Source organism: Bolinopsis microptera, chromosome 4 (assembly GCF_026151205.1).
Source record: "Bolinopsis microptera isolate Bmic1 chromosome 4, MBARI_Bmic_1.0, whole genome shotgun sequence".
Taxonomy (NCBI): Eukaryota; Metazoa; Ctenophora; class Tentaculata; order Lobata; family Bolinopsidae; genus Bolinopsis; species Bolinopsis microptera.
In genome coordinates this window covers 1,189,031-1,209,472 of record NC_087075.1, presented here as the reverse complement: position 1 = coordinate 1,209,472, position 20,442 = coordinate 1,189,031, and the positions used below count along the sequence as shown (strand labels likewise).

Genomic DNA, 20,442 nt, shown 5'->3' with positions numbered 1-20,442 from the left:
CAACAGAGATAAAATCAAGCAGATTGTTGGAGAGGCCGATAAGTTTGAGAGTGTTGATGGTGTAGGACACATTGGTGAGAGTGAGAAGCTGAGAATATGTCTCCCCCACGATGTAGTCACTGAAGATAACCTCCTCTGGTTTGCTCATGAATGCCTGCCCCTTGAACTCTCTTTGTACTGTTATCTGTTTCTGGACAATGTTATCTCTTTGTTTCTGCAGCACTTCAGCCATTTTCTGTTGTTCCAGCTTACTAAATCGGGAGGGCTGGAGCTGCTTTTTGGGGGGCGCCGCCTCCCACAGCCCCCTAAACTCTGGTTCTATCAGCACGTCGTCTTTCTCTAAAGAGGTTTTAACTATGTTGTTGGAGGAAGAGACTGCAGTTGTAGTGGGTTCTTCCTCTTCCTCGGACGAAGAGCTGTAACCAACAGTCTGCTCAACCACCTTGTCTTTCTGTACCTCAGCTTTCTGAAGGTAGTTGGAAGTGTATTAAAGTATTATCTTATTTGTTTCATAGATGTTCAACCGACATAAAAATCTGGCATTATTTTACCATCTGATTGCTCAACTGGTATTGTAAACTACCATAACTAATGTAAACTAGAGCTGATCTAGAAAGAAATATTTTTAAACTAGAGCTGATCTAGAAAGAAATGTTTTAAAACTAGAGCTGATCTAGAAAGAAATGTTTTTAAACTAGAGCTGATCTAGAAAGAAATGTTTATAAACTAGAGCGAGCTGATCTAGAAAGAAATGTTTATAAACTAGAGCTGATCTAGAAAGAAATGTTTATAAACTAGAGCTGATCTAGAAAGAAATGTTTATAAACTAGAGCTGATCTAGAAAGAAATGTTTATAAACAAGAGCTGATCTAGAAAGAAATGTTTATAAACTAGAGCTGATCTAGAAAGAAGTGTTTATAAACTAGAGCTGATCTAGAAAGAAATTTTTATAAACTAGAGCTGATCTAGAAAGAAATGTTTATAAACTAGAGTTGATCTAGAAAGAAGTGTTTATAAACTAGAGCTGATCTAGAAAGAAATGTTTATAAACAAGAGCTGATCTAGAAAGAAATGCTTATAAGCTAGAGCTGATCTAGAAATAAATGTTTATAAACTAGAGCTGATATAGAAAGAAATGTTTATAAACTAGAGCTGATCTAGAAAGAAGTGTTTATAAACTAGAGCTGATCTAGAAAGAAATGTTTATAAACAAGAGCTGATCTAGAAAGAAATGCTTATAAGCTAGAGCTGATCTAGAAATAAATGTTTATAAACTAGAGCTGATCTAGAAAGAAATGTTTATAACCTAGAGCTGATCTAGGAAGAAATGTTTATAACCTAGAGCTGATCTAGAAAGAAATGTTGTCTTGTTTTCAAACATACCGTCCCACGGGGCGACTTAGTAAGGTCGATAATGTGCTTGTACTTCTGAGGTGTTGGTTTGTTGTGCCTTCCTTTCAGCCGGTCAGTGAATAGCTGAGGTTGCTGGGTCTTTCTCTTTTCTATCGCTTGTTCCTGCACGTATCAAATAATAATCACAAAAAACTAATCGGTCACTTATAAGTGAATCATAAGTCCTTAATCAAGCACTAATCAGCCAATATGCTTTTTTAAATGTACAAATAATTCTTGACGTTTGCTGGTTCAGTCTACAATACCTCGTTTAGTATTTCTTAAATAATTAACTAAATTAGAAATAAATTATAAATTAAGAAATTAATTAATGACCTCGTTTAGTATTTTGCTTATAAGAGCTGATTTTGCTTCTCGTTGGGTTGACTCGAACTGAGACTTTTTCTGAGATGCTTTTTGTTGCTGTGTAGCCTGGAACCTGCACAAAAAGTGGTGTTAAAATAAAACGGTTATATTGTGTAAAATCACCGCGCCTGATTCTTTATCTGCAGATGAGTTGGACAACCATACCAATTTAGTGACCCTGAGCTACATTTACATTTTACATACTTGTAATCTGGGCAGGGTAACGAGCAATCAGTGAAAAGCATGCACGTTTATAGTAACCGCTGTGTGCAATATGTGTAATATCTTAAATCATGCATCTTACAGACCATATAGTACTGTTCAAATAACGTGATATACTGTACTATTTATTGCATATGTTTTAAATAACGAAAAGCTGTGAATTACAGCCTGTGATCGATAGTAATAACATAATATAAGCATATAACAGATTATATAGATAACAATATCGATAGCAGTAATGTGATAAAATGATCGGTTTTATGCAACTTGCAAATAATTTGATACCGACCATGCTTTTGTATAAGATAACATTATTATAACTGGTCAGACGTCACATAATTAATTGCTTAATTAATTTAAAACTAATTTATATAAATAAACAAATAACCTGTCCTCAGCGCTGACTGCCATCCTCTGGGTCTCCTTCTCCTTCACCATCTTCCTCTTCCTCACTGAGTTCTTCTTCAGCTTATGTTGGGTTTTGTGAAGGTTATCTTTGTACTGGAGCAGCATCTTTACTCTTCTTTCTCCATCCTGTCGCTCCAGCTCCTGCTCCCTCTTCTCTCGCTCCTTCACTCTCTTCCATGTTTCCTTTACATACCTGCCGTTAAAACATTCTTTAGATAATCCATGATACATTCAGAATTTTGTCGCTATTAAAGTTAATTTCACTTTAATTTCACTTTAATTTCACTTAAATTTTCACTTTAATTTCACTTTAATTTCACTTTAATTTCATTTTAATTTCACTTTAATTTCACTTTAATTTCACTTTAATTTCATTTTAATTTCACTTTAATTTCACTTTAATTTCACTTTAAGTTAATTTCACCATCTACATTTCTGATGTGATGTTTATTGGTTAAGGCTCCAAATTAACCTTTGCCCTTCAGCTTGAGCTTTCCTAGCAGCATTAATAGCAGCTTTAGTTCTGTCCTCGTGTTCCAGGTTAACTAGACTCTCTTGTAGCTCATTGTTTATAGCTTGTCTCTCTGCGTTACAAAGGATCTTCTTTTCTCGCTGCTTTCTGACGGTTACATTAGTATTAATACTTAATATATATTAACTGATATTCAAGTATTTTCAAAACGTTTGTACGTTATTTGGCTAAATCATAATGTATCTTGTTATGTTGTGTAATGTATCCTGTTATGTTGTGTAATGTATCCTGTTATGTTGTGTAATGTATCCTGTTATGTTGTGTAATGTATCTTGTTACGTTGTGTAATGTATCTTGTTATGTTTTGTAATGTATCCTGTTATGTTGTGTAATGTATCTTGTTATGTTTTGTAATGTATCTTGTTATGTTGTGTAATGTATCTTGTTATGTTTTGTAATGTATCTTGTTGTGTTTTGTAATGTATCTTGTTATGTTGTGTAATGTATCTTGTTGTGTTTTGTAATGTATCTTGTTATGTTGTGTAATGTATCTTGTTATGTTGTGTAAAGTATTTTGTTATGTTTTGTAATGTATCTTGTTATGTTGTGTAATGTATCTTGTTATGTTGTGTAATGTATCTTGTTATGTTTTGTAATGTATCTTGTTGTGTTTTGTAATGTATCTTGTTATGTTGTGTAATGTATCTTGTTGTGTTTTGTAATGTATCTTGTTATGTTGTGTAATGTATCTTGTTATGTTGTGTAAAGTATTTTGTTATGTTGTGTAATGTATCTTGTTATGTTGTGTAATGTATCTTGTTATGTTGTGTAATGTATCTTGTTATGTTGTGTAATGTATCTTGTTGTGTTTTGTAATGTATCTTGTTATGTTTTGTAATGTATCTTGTTATGTTGTGTAATGTATCTTGTTATGTTGTGTAATGTATCTTGTTGTGTTTTGTAATGTATCTTGTTATGTTTTGTAATGTATCTTGTTATGTTGTGTAATGTATCTTGTTATGTTGTGTAATGTATCTTGTTATGTTGTGTAATGTATCTTGTTATGTTTTGTAATGTATCTTGTTATGTTGTGTAATGTATCTTGTTATGTTTTGTAATGTTATTATACTGCTAGTCCCAGTGAGCTGACAAGTAAACAAATAGGAATAATTTCATATTTATAGATTACAGTATATACATACATATTACATGATTTTAAAAGTGGTTATTAGTGGTCTCAACTTTAATTCTCTAATTTAGAAGAAATCAGGTTGGCAGCCTAATTCGATCACCAAACTCGATATAGTTCTCGGTTATTTTTTATATTTTCCTGACTTAATTGTTTCCAGCTATTTCACGTAGACTTTAACATGGACATAAATTGAATTGTAATATTATAAATTATATTATGATCCTGATTTCTCCGTCTCGGAGCCCTGTAATACTATTATTACCTTTTTTTTAATTCTGTAAATTTTTTCATATCATTCTCATGATATTACCAAACATGAACGTATATTTATTATCTCAGTGAAGTTATGTGTTCCCTTACATTTGATAAACAAAATTCTGACGTACGTTGTGCTAGTATTTATATACTATGTTAACTGTTATATATTATATTTACCGTTATTTACCGTTATTTATTATTTTAACTGTTCAAATTCTTCGTAAAAGTTTTATAGTCAAGGATCTGACGACATTCCCGTCTATATAACTTCCGCCCCGGGGTTTGAGACTTGGAATACCTCAAGGAACCCATTAGAAACAAATTTGGCTTGGGTAGAAATTTTGGCTATGGGGCAGTTTTGCGCAATCGACCACGCCCTTTTTTGGCGCTTTTGCAACTTTAGAATCAAAATAACTCCACTTCTAATTGGAATAAGAAGCTCAGCTTGGCTTTAAAGTTGTTCAGAATCATCACATTTAGGGGGGGTAGAGCATAATTTTAAAGTCAACAGACATCGGGTTGTTGAGTTATGTGACCACACCCTTATTTACCCTCGCGAGTCGTGATTTTCACATTAAATACGAGATATCTCGGCTTCTGATTGAGCTACGTGCTCATCTTGGGCATTAAAATGTTCAGAATCATCCCATTGAGTAGGGTAGACCACAATTTCAAAGTCCTCAGATGTCAGGTTGTTGAGTTATTAGGCCCCAACCTGTTTTTACGCTCTCGCGGGTAGCGATTGCAGCGCTTAAAATCAAAATAACTCAGCTTCCAATTGAAGTTAGGAGCAAAACTCGGGCAGCAAAATGTTCACAATCATCACATTGAGTGGGGTAGAACGTAGTTTCAAAGTCCTCAGACGTCAGGTTGTTGAAGTCAACAGACATCGGGTTGTTGAGTTATGTGACCACACCCTTATTTACCCTCGCGAGTCGTGATTTTCACACTAAATACGAGATATCTCGGCTTCTGATTGAGCTACGTGCTCATCTTGGGCATTAAAATGTTCAGAATCATCCCATTGAGTAGGGTAGACCACAATTTCAAAGTCCTCAGATGTCAGGTTGTTGAGTTATTAGGCCCCAACCTGTTTTTACGCTCTCGCGGGTAGCGATTGCAGCGCTTAAAATCAAAATAACTCAGCTTCCAATTGAAGTTAGGAGCAAAACTCGGGCAGCAAAATGTTCACAATCATCACATTGAGTGGGGTAGAACGTAGTTTCAAAGTCCTCAGACGTCAGGTTGTTGAGTTATTAGGCCCACACCATAATATTTACGCTCTCGCGAGTCGCGAGTCGACACTTAAAATCAAAATAACTCGGCTTCTGATTAGAGTTAGGAACAAAAGTTGGGCATGGAAATGTTCAGAATTATCACATTAAGTGGGGTAGAACGTGGTTTCAAAGTTCTCAGGCGTCAGGTTGTTGAGTTATTAGGCGGAACCCTATTTTTATGCTCTCGCGAGTCGCGAGTCGACACTTAAAATCAAAATAACTCGGCTTCTGATTAGAGTTAGGAACTAAACTTGGGCATAAAAATGTTCAGAATCATCACATTGAGTGGGATAGAACGTAGTTTCAAAGTCCTCAGACGTCAGGTTGTTGAGTTATTAGGCCCACACCATAATATTTACGCTCTCGCGAGTCTCGAGTCGACACTTAAAATCAAAATAACTCGGCTTCTGATTAGAGTTAGGAACAAAAGTTGGGCATGGAAATGTTCAGAATTATCATATTAAGTGGGGTAGAACGTGGTTTTAAAGTTCTCAGGCGTCAGGTTGTTGAGTTATTAGGCGGAACCCTATTTTTATGCTCTCGCGAGTCGACACTTAAAATCAAAATAACTCGGCTTCTGATTATTATTATCTAACTTTTAAAACAATCTCGAAATAGTAAAGAAACATCTTAAGAGACTGATAAGTGCCCAAAAAAACATAACAGTTCTCTGAAAAATAAAGGTTAATTATGAGGTAAATAATTTTCTCCACAAAACTCTGTTAGAGGCAGTAGCCCTAAGATCATAAAGATCATTAATATCACGTAATGGTAGGTTTCTTTTATTCAAATCATTTATAATAAACTTTAAAAGATTACTTTGGTGTCGACCAACACGTCCTTTCATGGTAAATAACGCATTAACAGCAAATTGAAGAGCTCTCTGAGCTGGTGATGAGCAGTCACTGCGAAGGACATGTCCCAGCATTTTCCAGCGAGCATATGTCACTCGCTCTGACAACGGTGTTACACCACAGCGTTCATATAGTGCTTTATTACTGATAATAATGGGATAAGTCATCTTCAATATTTGACGCAGGTGTCTTCTATGACATGCATCAAGTTTGTCAAATAGGTTCTGAGGGGTAGCCCAGCTATTGCAGTTATAGAGCATAACAGATGTAACGTATGCTTCGTATATCTTAATCTTGGTCTTCAGATTAATCTTAGATCCTTGCATCCAAACTTTCTTGTATTTTTCGAATGCAACATTTCCAAGGATTATACGATGCTGTATGTCTTCTTTACTACATAGCTTAGAGCCTAGGGACACACACTTCCTCCAAGGTTCTCTATTTCTTAGAGGTTCTCCTTTTTCGTCCTTCTCACTACTTCCAGCCAGATAACACTTTACAAACTCGGTTTTAGATTCATTTACAAACAAATTCCATTCTGAGAGAATTTCCTTGCAAATTGGAAGGAGCTGGTGTAACGAATCCTCATCTTCATCAGCAAAGTCCACATCATCAGCATATTCCCATTCTAAAGGAAGGGAGCTTTCAGATATGGGGGGATTTGGGCGTAGATGTATAACAACAACTCTAAGGTGGTAGAGTGCTCCAGCTAGGTACATGGTAAACAGCGAGCCAGACAAACAGTCACCTTGAAAGGCTCCTATTGTGACTTCGAACTCTCCCGATGTCGTCTTTTTGATCTTAATTCTGAGCTTGGTGTTAGCGAGTAGATATCTAACTAGTCTTATGTCATCTTCTGAGCATCCTGCATCTTCGAGTAGCCTGAGGATAGTTGACCGATGTATTGTGTCGAAGGCTGATGACATGTCTATCCCCATTTTACTAAACTCCCAATGTTTCTCCTTGACAACAGAAATAAGAACCCTTTGTGTCCAGACAATATTAGAGCAGCTGTGTCCTGATTTATAGGCATTCTGCCATGGCCCAGTGTAGTCTGCTATCTGTTGTTGAATACGCTGGAGTGTTATCATGGAAAGGATTTTCCTAGTTCCATTGAGAAGGCATAAGGGACGCAGACTCTTAACTGGTCCTTTTGGTTTTCCAGGCTTCTGTAGGGGGGTAAGATATCCCTCAGTGAACGATTGAACGTGCTCTTGTTTTTCAAAGGACTCATTGATAAGTGATGCAAACTTCATGTAGAAAGAAGGAGGTGCATACTTAAGGAATTCGTTAGGGAGGTTGTCAGGACCAACGGCTTTACCGTTCTTTAGTTTCTTGGCTGCTGTCTCAACTTCAAGTGCAGTTATAGGCGTATCTAATGGCTTAGCAGCTCCAACAAAAGGTTCTAGTGGGGGTTCTGGGCCTGTGTAATGTTCCATGAACCAGTTCTTGACTATGTCTGCCTTATCTTCGTCATTGAGAGCAAGTTCTTCTGTTTCTGGTAGGAATACTGAAATAGGAGGAGTGTCCTTTGTGCTTGAAATTGCTCTGGTTGCTTCGAACATTCTTCTGGTATCATCAGTGGAGTTGATCGTCTCAGCTAGAAGGTCGGCATGAGCGGTTTCAAGTGTAATAAGGCGCTTTGCAATGTCATTCTTGAGTCTGTTGATTTCCTTACGCAGGATAGTTCTGTCACGCATTTTGTTGTCGTTTAAATGTTGTAGTAATTGGTGTCTCTTTTCTGACATAGAGACGACTTGTGGGTCTGATGTTCTGTGACGTTTGGCTGTGTTTCTTTTCATACCCACTGTTTCAGATGCAGCAATTTTAACCGCCTCGAAAAGGTTGTTAAAACTTTCAGTGACTGACTGGGCAGATGTATCAGTTTCAATCTTCTGAGCAGCATTTTGTTGAAAAGAACTTTGAACATCTTTGCTACAAACCAATGAGTTGGTGTTATACTGCTTGACTTTGTGTTTGGCAGTACTGTAAAGTTTGTAACGTTTACTGAGGTCAAAAGTTGCTTTTACAATTTTGTGATCAGATTGAAGTTTTGCACCAGCGTAAGACCTAGCGTCAACAAGCAGAGGGGTACTTCTAGATCTACATAAAACATAATCAATTTAAGAAAACCAGGGTACAGACTTTTTGGATCTACGGTCTTTAATCCATCCTGCTTCTGATTAGAGTTAGGAACTAAACTTGGGCATAAAAATGTTCAGAATCATCACATTGAGTGGGATAGAACTTAGTTCCAAAGTCCTCAGACGTCAGGTTGTTGAGTTATTAGGCGGAACCCTATTTTTACGCTCTCGCAAGTAGTGATTCTATGCTTAAAATCAAAATAACTCTGCTCCTGATTAGAGTTAGGAATTAAACTTGGGCATAGAAATGTCCAGAATTGTGAACATTTTTATGCCCAAGTTTAGTTCCTAACTCTAATCAGAAGCCGAGTTATTTTGATTTTAAGTGTCGACTCGCGACTTGCGAGAGAGTAAATATTATGGTGTGGGCCTAATAACTCAACAACCTGACGTCTGAGGACTTTGAAACTACGTTCTATCCCACTCAATGTGATGATTCTGAACATTTTTATGCCCAAGTTTAGTTCCTAACTCTAATCAGAAGCCGAGTTATTTTGATTTTAAGTGTCGACTCGCGACTCGCGAGAGCATAAAAATAGGGTTCCGCCTAATAACTCAACAACCTGACGCCTGAGAACTTTGAAACCACGTTCTACCCCACTTAATGTGATAATTCTGAACATTTCCATGCCCAACTTTTGTTCCTAACTCTAATCAGAAGCCGAGTTATTTTGATTTTAAGTGTCGACTCGCGACTCGCGAGAGCGTAAATATTATGGTGTGGGCCTAATAACTCAACAACCTGACGTCTGAGGACTTTGAAACTACGTTCTACCCCACTCAATGTGATGATTGTGAACATTTTGCTGCCCGAGTTTTGCTCCTAACTTCAATTGGAAGCTGAGTTATTTTGATTTTAAGCGCTGCAATCGCTACCCGCGAGAGCGTAAAAACAGGTTGGGGCCTAATAACTCAACAACCTGACATCTGAGGACTTTGAAATTGTGGTCTACCCTACTCAATGGGATGATTCTGAACATTTTAATGCCCAAGATGAGCACGTAGCTCAATCAGAAGCCGAGATATCTCGTATTGAGTGTGAAAATCACGACTCGCGAGGGTAAATAAGGGTGTGGTCACATAACTCAACAACCCGATGTCTGTTGACTTTAAAATTATGCTCTACCCCCCTAAATGTGATGATTCTGAACAACTTTAAAGCCAAGCTGAGCTTCTTATTCCAATTAGAAGTGGAGTTATTTTGATTCTAAAGTTGCAAAAGCGCCAAAAAAGGGCGTGGTCGATTGCGCAAAACTGCCCCATAGCCAAAATTTCTACCCAAGCCAAATTTGTTTCTAATGGGTTCCTTGAGGTATTCCAAGTCTCAAACCCCGGGGCGGAAGTTATATAGACGGGAATGTCGTCAGATCCATGACTATTAGTGTGACTCTCAATAGTTTCATTAAAGTTTCATTATAAGAATATTATGACCTCGAATTTCGTTCGTAACATAATTTCAAGTAACATTGCCATTTAAACTGTTCAGAAAGATCAGAAATTTTCTTGGAAGAATCATCAAATGGAACTTAATAACAGTACTCGACTTTACTTTATAATGTGAATTATTACATCTACTATCAGTAATACGATTAATTATATATAGTACAATTTAAAACATTTATATCTGTAATATTATCATTAATTTACAAGTTTCTATTTTCCCCAGAGATTATGAAAAAGCAAGACCTTCTGCTATTGCTATTGCTCAATATATTTGGAGTTATTACAAGTAAAGTAGCATGGCTTATTAGCATAAAAACCGGGGGTCACCGGGCTGTTAACAAAATCGCCACAAAGTACAATCTAGTTAATAGAGGAAACGTAAGTAAAATGTCATATTTTGTAACCTTAATTTGTGGTCGTATTCATTTCAGCAATATTCACGCCAGCTTTATGAACATTAAATATTTTTTTTTTCCATTGTTCATTAAAGATAAACACTGGCCTCGCAATTTGAGTTACCGCGAAACATAATTTATTTGCGATAAATAGCCCAAACATTTTACCAAATAATTTTTCAGAGAGGGAGTCTAGAGCACGTGTTTCTTCTGGAGACAAGATCAGATGACGAATATTGGAGAAGACAGAGACGAGACCTGCAGAGAGCGGAGGAAGTGCACAATATCACAAACCTGCTATTCCACGAAAAAGGAGTCAGATTTGCACAATACAACAGAGAACTTTCCAGAAAAACCAGAGCTATTTTCAATCCGGACGAGTGTTGCGATTTTAACGATCCGCACTTTAGTAAACAGTGGTATTTTAATAACAACCGGCGATTTTCCACTGCTCGGTTGTTACTCATGAATATAGAGGGAGTTTGGAAGCAAGGGATAACAGGAAAAGGAGTTAAAGTGACCATTGTAGACGATGGAGTAGAAAAAACACACGATGATCTGAAAGATAACTGGGATCCTGAAGCTAGTTACGATTTCAATAACAACGATTTTGACCCTTCTCCGAATTACGGACACCCAGAAGTCAACTTCCACGGGACACGTTGTGCCGGACAAGTGGCTGCCTCCGCAAACAACTCAAAGTGTGGTGTTGGGGCAGCATTTGGCGCGAGTATTGGGGGGATACGGATGATGGATGGCGTGGTTACTGATGACACTGAGTGTCAGAGTCTGGGTTACAAGAGGAACTACATTGATATTTACAGCATGTCCTGGGGACCTGATGATGATGGAAGAACTGTAGATGGTCCTTACGGTTGCACCAGGACAGCTCTAAAAGAAGGAGCAAGGAAAGGACGGCACGGTAAGGGCTCTATCTACGTGTGGGCTAGTGGAAATGGGGGAGGAGCTAAAGATGACTGTAATGTAGACGGGTATGTCTCCAGTATCTACACTATCGCTATCAGTGCAATCTCTTCAAAACACCGCCCTCCAACTTACAGTGAGCTCTGTGCTTGTACTCTGGCTTCAACTTATTCCTATAGTCACGTGAGAACAGATAGGATGTTCACCACTGATATACACAATACTTGCACAGGCGGGCACACTGGCACTTCAGCTGCTTCTCCTATTGCAGCTGGTATCTTAGCTCTAGTATTACAAGCAAACCCCGCGCTAACCTGGAGAGATATGCAGCATGTTATTGTGAGGACTGCGCACAGTCACTCAATTGATAGAGAGAATCACTGGACCACCAACGGGGCCGGTCACAGATTTCATCCTAAACTTGGCTTCGGAGTTCTTGATGCAACAAAAATGGTGGACTTAGCTCGAAATTGGGCAACAGTTGCTGCTCATCGGAGATGTGCGGCCCTCACAGCCACTAATCCTAACCTTCCTGTACGTCCCCAACGGTCACTGAGGCTGAGGTTAACAATCTTCCCAAAGTATTGCAGGGGGAGCGGAGTGTTTGGAGATTATCTTAACAAGTTGGAACATGTCCAACTGTTCCTGACAATCAGCACACCCCGTACCAGAGGAGACGTGGTGGTGAGATTAACTTCTCCCAGTGGGACCACTAGTAACCTTCTCAGTAAGAGACCTTATGATAGGGGAGGTAGTCGCTGGAATGCAGGCTTTAAAAACTGGGGCTTCATGTCAGTTCACTTCTGGGATGAGGCCCCGTATGGGAGGTGGTCACTTGAAATCACCAATGTAGACCAGAATCAAAGTAATGTGCTCCGACCAACAAAGCTGAAGGCGTTTAAACTGATATTCTGGGGGTCTGGGGGAGGGTCCCGTGGGACAAGTGGAGGACACAAAACTGATAATAGTGTAACATCGAGCCCTTTTCTAGGCTTCACCTCTTCTAATACAAAGCCCATAACTGGAAATATCTACGACCAGAGAGACAACCTCACATAATATAATATTATACTTAGAATACTGAATATTTTACTAACTTTTAAAGATGTATGTCCAATGTACGTATAAATGTATGGCGATGGAGTTGATTGATCATTGGCCGCAAAGAACGAAAAAACGAAAACATAATGTCAGATCATACTTCATAGGAGCTGATAATGTTAATTAGAGAGTCTCCCGCCCCAATTTTTTATAAACCAATTCTACAATAAAATACAAATGACCAACCTCTCATGCATTAGGTTAGACTTGACATCAGCCAGTGTCTTCTCCTTGGTGCTTAACATCAGTTCCAAGTGCTGGTACTGTCCCTTCTCGTGTACTACTTGGTTCAGAGCCAACCTGACGGGTTGGTCTCATACAACTAATGGTAAACATTAGGGTAGACATTAGGGTAGACATTAGGGTAGACATTAGGGTAGACACTAGGGTAGACATTAGGGTAGACATTAGGGTAGACATTAGGGTAGACATTAGGGTAGAAATTAGAGTAGAAATTAGGGTAGACATTAGGGTAGACATTAGGGTAGACATTAAGGGTAGACATTAGGGTAGACATTAGGGTAGACATTAGGGTAGACATTAGGGTAGACATTAGGGTAGATATTAGGGTAGACATTAGGGTAGACATTAGGGTAGACATTAGGGTAGATATTAGGGTAGACATTAGGGTAGATATTAGGGTAGACATTAGGGTAGATATAAGGGTAAACAAGTTTACCTTACTGTCTACCCTTCGTGGTCGGTAAATCTGATATGACTACCCAATAATTTACGGGAAATATTTAACTTTTAAAGATGATAGCCAGATCTGAGGAATGAACGAAAGTTTAAGCCATTAAAAACTGAAAAACTCACTCTTGGGATTTGACGTATTCCTCCAAACTTTTTTCCAGCTGCAACTCAGCCTGTAACTCATTGTTTAAACGATTCTTCAAGTTAGTCAGTCGTTGCACGTTCGGACTAAATAGGGGATATTTGATCAGTGCAATGTCCCAGAACAAATCGAATTAGATTTGGCTTAAATTAACATAAAAGTCATAAATAATAGATAATAATAAATCAAATCCTCTGAAGTTTAATGAATAAGTTAAAGAATTACGATAGCACTCTTTATCGTGAACATGATATTAATAGTTATCTTTTTTCGCTCTTATGTCTATGATAGGTCGATAATATTTGATTTTTGGAGACGAAGCTAGAGTTTCATAATTATAAAATACTAGAAAGGTAATATATAATAATATAATAATCACTAACATGTTCCCCTGACTCGCTGTAATCTCGTTCTCCGTTACAGCTAGCTCTTTTTGAAGACCTTTCTGTCTGCTCCTGCACTGCAATAAAGTAGAGTCTGTGATAAGACAATCAGTACAAGAAACTTGATGGACCATGAAATTAATGTTTAACCTTTAAAGTTTATCGCAGAAAAAGACAGGAGATACAAAGCAACAATAAGATAATTTTGTATACAGGCAGGGTGTCAGATTATTGGAAGTGTTACATATAACATATATTATGATAACAATATTTTTTCAACTTTACCTTCAGAATATCGAAATACAAATTCAAAACTGTCAGTAGACAATTGTCTGAACTTTGTGTTATGAGGCTCTGTGGGTGGGGGGGTGGGACAGAGAGATACGCTTTATGAATACTAGCGTGTTTATAAAGTTCGATTCCAGACTTGGTTAATACATTTATAAGGAGTACGGATTTATGTGGTAATTTTTTTTTTTTTCCGGTGAATTTTTGCCGAAATATTCATTTGACTAAAGTGCACAGCTCGTACCCGTCGAGGCTAGGCATAGCGAAACATATAGAAAACTGTAGATGATGAGAATAAAAGCTCTCTTTCTCGCCCTTAACTGACGCAATAAAATATAGTCGGGCGGACTCCATCTCGGAAATCAGTGGAAGCAGCCGAAGGCCAAGTCTGGCGATATGTAATACCACATTAACGTCTTACTTCGTGGATTATCGACGAAATTACTTCTTTTGAACTTCGTTTGCAGTACTAAACTGTAAGTAGAAAAGATTGCTCTCGAATGATCAAGACTGGCAAGGAACTAATCCTCAGAAAGTCATGTAATTATAGTCTCTAAGGCTTGGGTAAGCTAAAATTTCACGCAAAATTGTCTACACCCTGCTGTATAACAAATAATTTACCTGTTCAACTTCCTCTCTTCCAGTCTACTAGCAACTAGAGGGGCGACGGGGGGGGTCTATCCGCTCGAGGCGAGCGCGATTCGGTGTAGTAGCTGAGTGGTAACTGTTGTTTTGCGTGTGCCACTTCAGCCTGGTAGGGTAAAGTAGTGAATACTAGTTATTATATACTAGTACAGCTGTAGTTATATACTATACTACTAGTACACTCAAGTTTATTGGGAATATAGCTCTCTTAAGTATTATAATAGAATATAACTAAATTTCAAACAAGTTCTAACCCCGAGTTTACTTCCCCCCCCCCCCTCCGCCCCCCCCCCCCCCCCCCCCAGTTCTAACCCCGAGTTGAGCTGTTTTCGTTGATGACCGAACTCCTTCTCCTTATGTTCTGTGTACGCGCTCATGTTATCCTCCTCCTCTGAGAAGAAGAGAGAGTCTTCTTCTGAAAATGCATCACTTTCCCACTTCTTCGTCAGTGTCTTGCATATACGGAGTTTTCTGGTTGTGAACTGTAACAAACTTGCTGTCATAATTAGAAATTGGGTTCCCCTGTAGTCAATAAGAGGAACATATAAGATACTGTAAACAATAATCAATATTACACTAGTAAGATACTGTAATGATCAATCAACAACATTTGTAAAATATAAGGCTTTCAAAGCTTATTTCGGTCTGAGAAACAAGAGGTTATCGGTCACGTGTAAAAAAATTCACTTTTAGTTTTATTACGAATTTTAGTTATATAATACGAATTTGATGTACTATATTATCAAATATTTATTCTAAATGGATTTAAAGAACATATTTCACCTATTTCTTCTTCAATGTATTGTTAAACCACTGAGATCCTTCTTGATCTTCGTCTTCTTCATCTTCCAAAGTGTCCATCAATCCCGCATCTTCCACTTCAGCTGCCATAATTCTGCTGTAGAAGTAGTATAGTAATATGCTTCCGTGTTAAAACTTTAACCCGTTTCTTCACATATTTCAAATTGTGGTGTTAAATTTGAAAAATACTTCAATGAGAATTCAAATCGTATTTTATTTGATTAAGATGTATCTTAGCTTGAAATTCTATAACTGAAATATCAATGTTTTTGATGAATTGATGTTATTCTTCTATATGAGACGAAATCGAATAATAACAAAAATTATTGCAATAGCAAAATAAAATCAACAGTATTTATATCATAAACATTGTACATAATATTTATTGAGTGTAAATAAGATCATCATATGTATCATATACCCATGTATAGATCAACAATAAAATATGGGGTACCAAATTCATTTCTAAAATCCACTAGTTAATTAACATAAATCAATTATACTGATAAAATCATACATATCATCTCTTCATAGCACATTCCTAAAGAAGACTAAACCCACTTCTCTGATATCCTCCGACTTTTATTAACTTTCTTTCTGTAGAAACCACGAGATTGTCTCTTAAATCCGTTAATGGTAGGAAGCGAGTAATGACTTGCAGCTGATCTGTCAGGCTCAAACATAAGAGGGTAGGTTACTTTTCTTGGTATTTCAATGCGAGATACTGAACGATTGTTGGAGTTCTCCTGCTGTACAGTGCACTCCTGCATTATAGCAGGTGCTGTTTTAGTTCGCGCTATAGGCGACAATCTAGAGTAAGAAAGACAATCCTGGCCTAGTCATAAAATGTCCTGCTTAGGACAGGGAGACACTTCAATAAGAGCCAGTTTGTATGGAATCTGGGGAGGTGATTCATCTTTCTTTGTAGGGTTTGGAACAGTGAACGACTTTATAGTTGAAGTCTTGAAAACCTCTGGAACTTGTAGATTTTTTGATGCTGATTCTGGGATATGTCAGATGAATCAGTGGTTGTTTGGATGTTGAAGAGTTGGCACTAGAGTTAGCACTGTTAGTTAGCACGCTAGAGTTAGTACTACTGTTATTTGACTTTCTGATTGATCCTGGTTTATTCCTCCGTGTTGGGGCCGATTTTGAGGGTTTTGGAACCATTGCACATTGAATCGGTGATAGTTCACTTCCTCTATTGATAAAGTGTATTCCATTCCGTTTCTCAGGATTAAGCAATGGTAGTTCGATATTACTAAGTGCAGCATCTTTTGCAGCAGTATAAATGAGCTCAAAATTATTTTGGGAAGCTATAGGAAACGTTTTTAAACCAGACACTTTTTTATCGAAAAGTTCAAGACAAATACCTAGTGTCTCGTCAATAAGATTTGGCAAAAAGTCTTGCAAAACAGTACAATGATGGGAGAGCTGGATTTGTATTCACTTCTAAGAGCCAAACATTTAAAGATTCGTCTAACATAAAATCGAGTCCATATAAGTCAAACAATCCTACCTTAGGAACCAAGCTTGTTTGAGCCGACCTAAAAACAGTATATGCTAAAGTTTTCATCCTCTCGTGGAGATCAGTGAACACCCAATCAGGCTTCAGACCAAGTCTCTCTGTATATCCCTCATCATCAAGGTACTTTTGAAACTGTTCCATACTCCAGACAGTATCGTTTTTGAAACCTAAGTAATTTGGATGTTTTTTCTGTAAATACTGATTTGTAAGATGCGTACTCAAATCATCCGACCCATTGTCATATGTATTCAAGGCTAGTCGTAAATACCCACTGTGGAAGAATACATTGTATGGTCTTGAACTACCCACTAGAAGATATACTCTAATGTCGAATTTTCTTCCATTTAGTAGAAGTGGAGAAGCAATGTATCTTTGCACTATTCTGGTTGAATTGCGAGCTTTGTTCTGTTTTTTTCTCCGGTCAATATAATCAACAAGTTCTTTTTTGCCTTTGATGAGAAAGATTCCCTTTCCCTGGTTGGAATTAGTTGGCTTGCATATCCATAACTCATCTTTTCCTATAGTATTTAGGAGTTTCTCTTGCTCTCTACAATCTCCAAGTCGATATGTTTCTGGGAAAAATTTTTTGAATTCACTGGCTGGTTCTTTGAAAGCAGAACTACCAAAATAACTCCTCAGTGAATTCAATAAGCCAGATTTAGTAGTTATACAGCTTGAAGTAGAAATATGGTTGGCTAATTGTTTGCCTTCTTGGAATTTTTCATAGTCTATGTGGGATTTCAGTTCAGTCCACTTCAAATGAAATAAATCTTCGTTTTCTGATAAAACCCAGCCTTTATTAACCAATGCTTTTTCTACAAAGAGTTTCCATTTATTTCCCCCACCAAAAAAAATAACAAAACTTCTTTCCTTTGTCGGGGATGCTTGATACTTGCATGAAACATGTCATAACAAAATAATCAGACTCTTTGCTCACTGTTCTTGCTCAATAGAATCGTTTGACTTTACAATCTCTGTAAATATTTTGGTAATGATAATGAAGACTAAAGAGCCTTATTTAGGAGCATCTATAGATCGATCCTTATGAAGCAGTTTTTATTAGTACAGTAAAGCCCCGATTTATCATTCAGTTTGGAAAAAGGAAAATAGTGCAGTAAATCTGGATTTGGAGTGAACGGTAAGTTAGGGTTTTTACTTTTGAGTCTCCAACGGATTACATGGTTTCTCTCTCCGCGATACTAGTTCCAAATTAGGGGTTATCTTCACAAGCACTTAAGTAAGGGGTAATTAGGGGAAGTAACAAGCCTGACAACTTGCTAGATATCAGAGACCCATCCATTGGCCGTATTTCAAAGGGTTGCCTGGTATCAAACTAAGAATGTAGACATTCTCCAAATATTTTTGGGAAAGGGAAAAGGTACAGTTAATTGGTGGATTACTTTAAATCGGGGTACGTTTAAGTCAGGGTGCAGCAAATCGGGGTTTTATTGTAATAACAGTTCAACAAAACAAAATGTAGATTCACTCCTGAAACTATTATGGGTACCATAGGAGTTTCAGAACGCACAAAGCCCATTATAATTACACAAATCATCAGGATGATAACAGTATCAACCGTCATGAGGTGTTCTTGAAAATTGATTAGATACTAAGATCACAAAATTTACTTTATGACCAACAATGATTTCTGAAAATTTGTGCACAATCAACATTTCTAAACCAATCTGAAGGCGCTTCAGAGATTTAAATCGTCAGGCTTTGTTTTTGACGAAAGTCTCCCCCTCAGCACCAGAATTGTGTGCCACAGCAAGTCGACTCTGAATTGAGCACTAAACTGCAACTCATCTAGTATTGGAAATATGACAAAAACAGTACAAAGTGGTCTATATTGTAGTTTACACGGAAGAGTTTTGAATCCATTTGATCCTTTCTTGATATTAGGGTTTCTTCAAGAAGTATACGAAATAAACAATAACAAGAAGAAATATGAGTATCTAGAGAGAGTGTTGAATGTGGAGAAGGCAACCTTCACCCGGCGCCGGCTGTATTTCTCACTTCTGGAGGTATGTCGAAAGAGTGTAACAAATTGCAACATATAGCAGCACTCATAGCCCGAAGGGGACAGGAAAGGTTCTGTGATGTACAAAGGCATGTAAGAACAGGATAAGAAGGAGTTGGATGACTTCCGCCGCTTCGACGCGCGCGCAACTAGCATTCATGCTTCGCAGAGCAACGATCTCGACGGATTGACATCGTCAATCAAAAGATGGAGTAGAAGATGGGTTTTACAAATTGTGTAGGATACAAGTATACAAGGATACAAGGATAGAAAATGATAATTACTATATGATACACAATAGTTGTAATTCTGAATAATTTTCACAATTCTTATTATTTACAAATGTTTAGGGTTAATTAGAAATTTATCATAATACAAGTAATTAAATCGAGTTTGTATGGTTCAATTTTATTTGAAGCTCGATCCTGTAGCATTAAATTATGCACTTGCAAGTATTTTAGTGGAAATCTGGTCTTTTATAAAAGGCTGTATATTGTTCGTTCACAACGAGAATTGAATGGATTGCTCCTTGTCATACGTTGTATGACCCGCCGCGCACTGTATCGTCACATAGTGAAACGACCGTGGGGGTCGCAACGTGATACAAATTGCTCCTGCTGTGATAGTAAATTTGTTTAATGTTCAAAAATATTGGTACAGTACTCGGTAGCAATTGTCCACTTAACTTCCGTTATCTAGGATACAAGGATACAAGGATACAAAAGTGATAATTATTTATTGGACTCACAATAGTTATAATTTTGAAATAATTTAAAGTTATACAATTATTTACAAGTGTGTAGGGATAAAATATAAATGTTTTATAATACTATATTTCTATGGATTGTGCTCTGCTAATTACAATACTTGAACTGACTTTACTCTACCAATTGCATAGAGCGCGCTTGTTTCACAAGTGAGACGGGTGCGCGCCACTGCAATCGATCACCTAAACCATTGGGATTTTCGCGCCATTTCGGGCGCGCTTGGTTTTACCGCCGTGAAGGACGGGCGCGCCGATCTGCAAGCGCAAGCTCTGATAGAGCAACTGCAATCGCAAGGGCTAGGGCTCTGGATAGAGCAAGCGAAAGCACATGGTTAAATGAATATATGTTGTTTGTCCATTGTTAACGGACTAACCCGGTGCCTCGGGAAAATATCGAAAAAAACTGAAATTGATACTAAATAAAATTGTTGTTTTCTTGAAAAATGTTGTTTTCCTTGAAAAGGGCGCGCGCTACTTCGAAGAAATGTAGACTGAAGACGAGTATCATTCGTCAAGCAAAATAGCTATTTTCAAAGTTACTCACGCTGTATACAGCTTTTTGCCTCTGCACACGACGTTGTAGGCCCACCGTGCACGAGTGCGCGGCTGTATCGTAGCTTTTGCTCCCATACTGGGGAACGACGTAATACAATTTACAAAGGGGCTAAAATCAGTTTTTGATCAAACGCGCTGCTATCTGTACCAATTTGTCGCCAAAAGCAATTTGC

The 20,442-nt window shown here is 37.6% G+C and overlaps 3 protein-coding genes across 3 annotated transcripts; 1 reads left to right on the top strand and 2 right to left on the bottom strand.

Moving 5' to 3' along the window:
• On the bottom strand, positions 1 to 15,499 carry LOC134813883 (cilia- and flagella-associated protein 74-like; the record flags this gene model as incomplete). Its single annotated transcript, XM_063821778.1, is given in 11 exon segments — positions 1 to 466; positions 1,384 to 1,515; positions 1,729 to 1,831; positions 2,369 to 2,581; positions 2,861 to 3,007; positions 12,635 to 12,748; positions 13,265 to 13,369; positions 13,667 to 13,743; positions 14,576 to 14,705; positions 14,912 to 15,081; positions 15,383 to 15,499. Coding segments are annotated over 6 exon segments (1,120 nt in total), but the record flags the coding sequence as incomplete, so codon positions are not given.
• Positions 10,889 to 12,406, top strand: LOC134814298 (furin-like protease kpc-1). Its single transcript, XM_063822395.1, has one exon. It carries the CDS (start codon positions 10,889 to 10,891, stop codon positions 12,404 to 12,406), a length of 1,518 nt encoding a protein of 505 aa, XP_063678465.1.
• Positions 15,500 to 16,688: 1,189 nt separating the features above from the next.
• LOC134814334 (protein polyglycylase TTLL10-like) lies at positions 16,689 to 18,998 on the bottom strand. The gene is made up of 2 exons (XM_063822428.1): positions 18,945 to 18,998; positions 16,689 to 17,819 (listed from the first exon to the last, which is right to left on the bottom strand). Exons 1-2 carry the CDS (start codon positions 18,996 to 18,998, stop codon positions 16,785 to 16,787), a joined length of 1,089 nt encoding a protein of 362 aa, XP_063678498.1. The 3' UTR covers positions 16,689 to 16,784.
• Between the last annotated feature and the right edge of the window lie 1,444 nt (positions 18,999 to 20,442).

Excerpts from the sequence above, each read along its gene's own strand:
- LOC134814298 (XM_063822395.1), top strand. The coding sequence starts at position 10,889 with ATGAATATAGAGGGAGTTTGGAAGCAAGGGATAACAGGAAAAGGAGTT.
- LOC134814334 (XM_063822428.1), bottom strand. The coding sequence starts at position 18,998 with ATGAGTGCTGCTATATGTTGCAATTTGTTACACTCTTTCGACATACCT. Across the intron at positions 17,820-18,944 it reads CTTTCGACATACCTCCAGAA|TATCAAGCATCCCCGACAAA; the intron begins GTGAGAAATACA and ends GTTTCATGCAAG.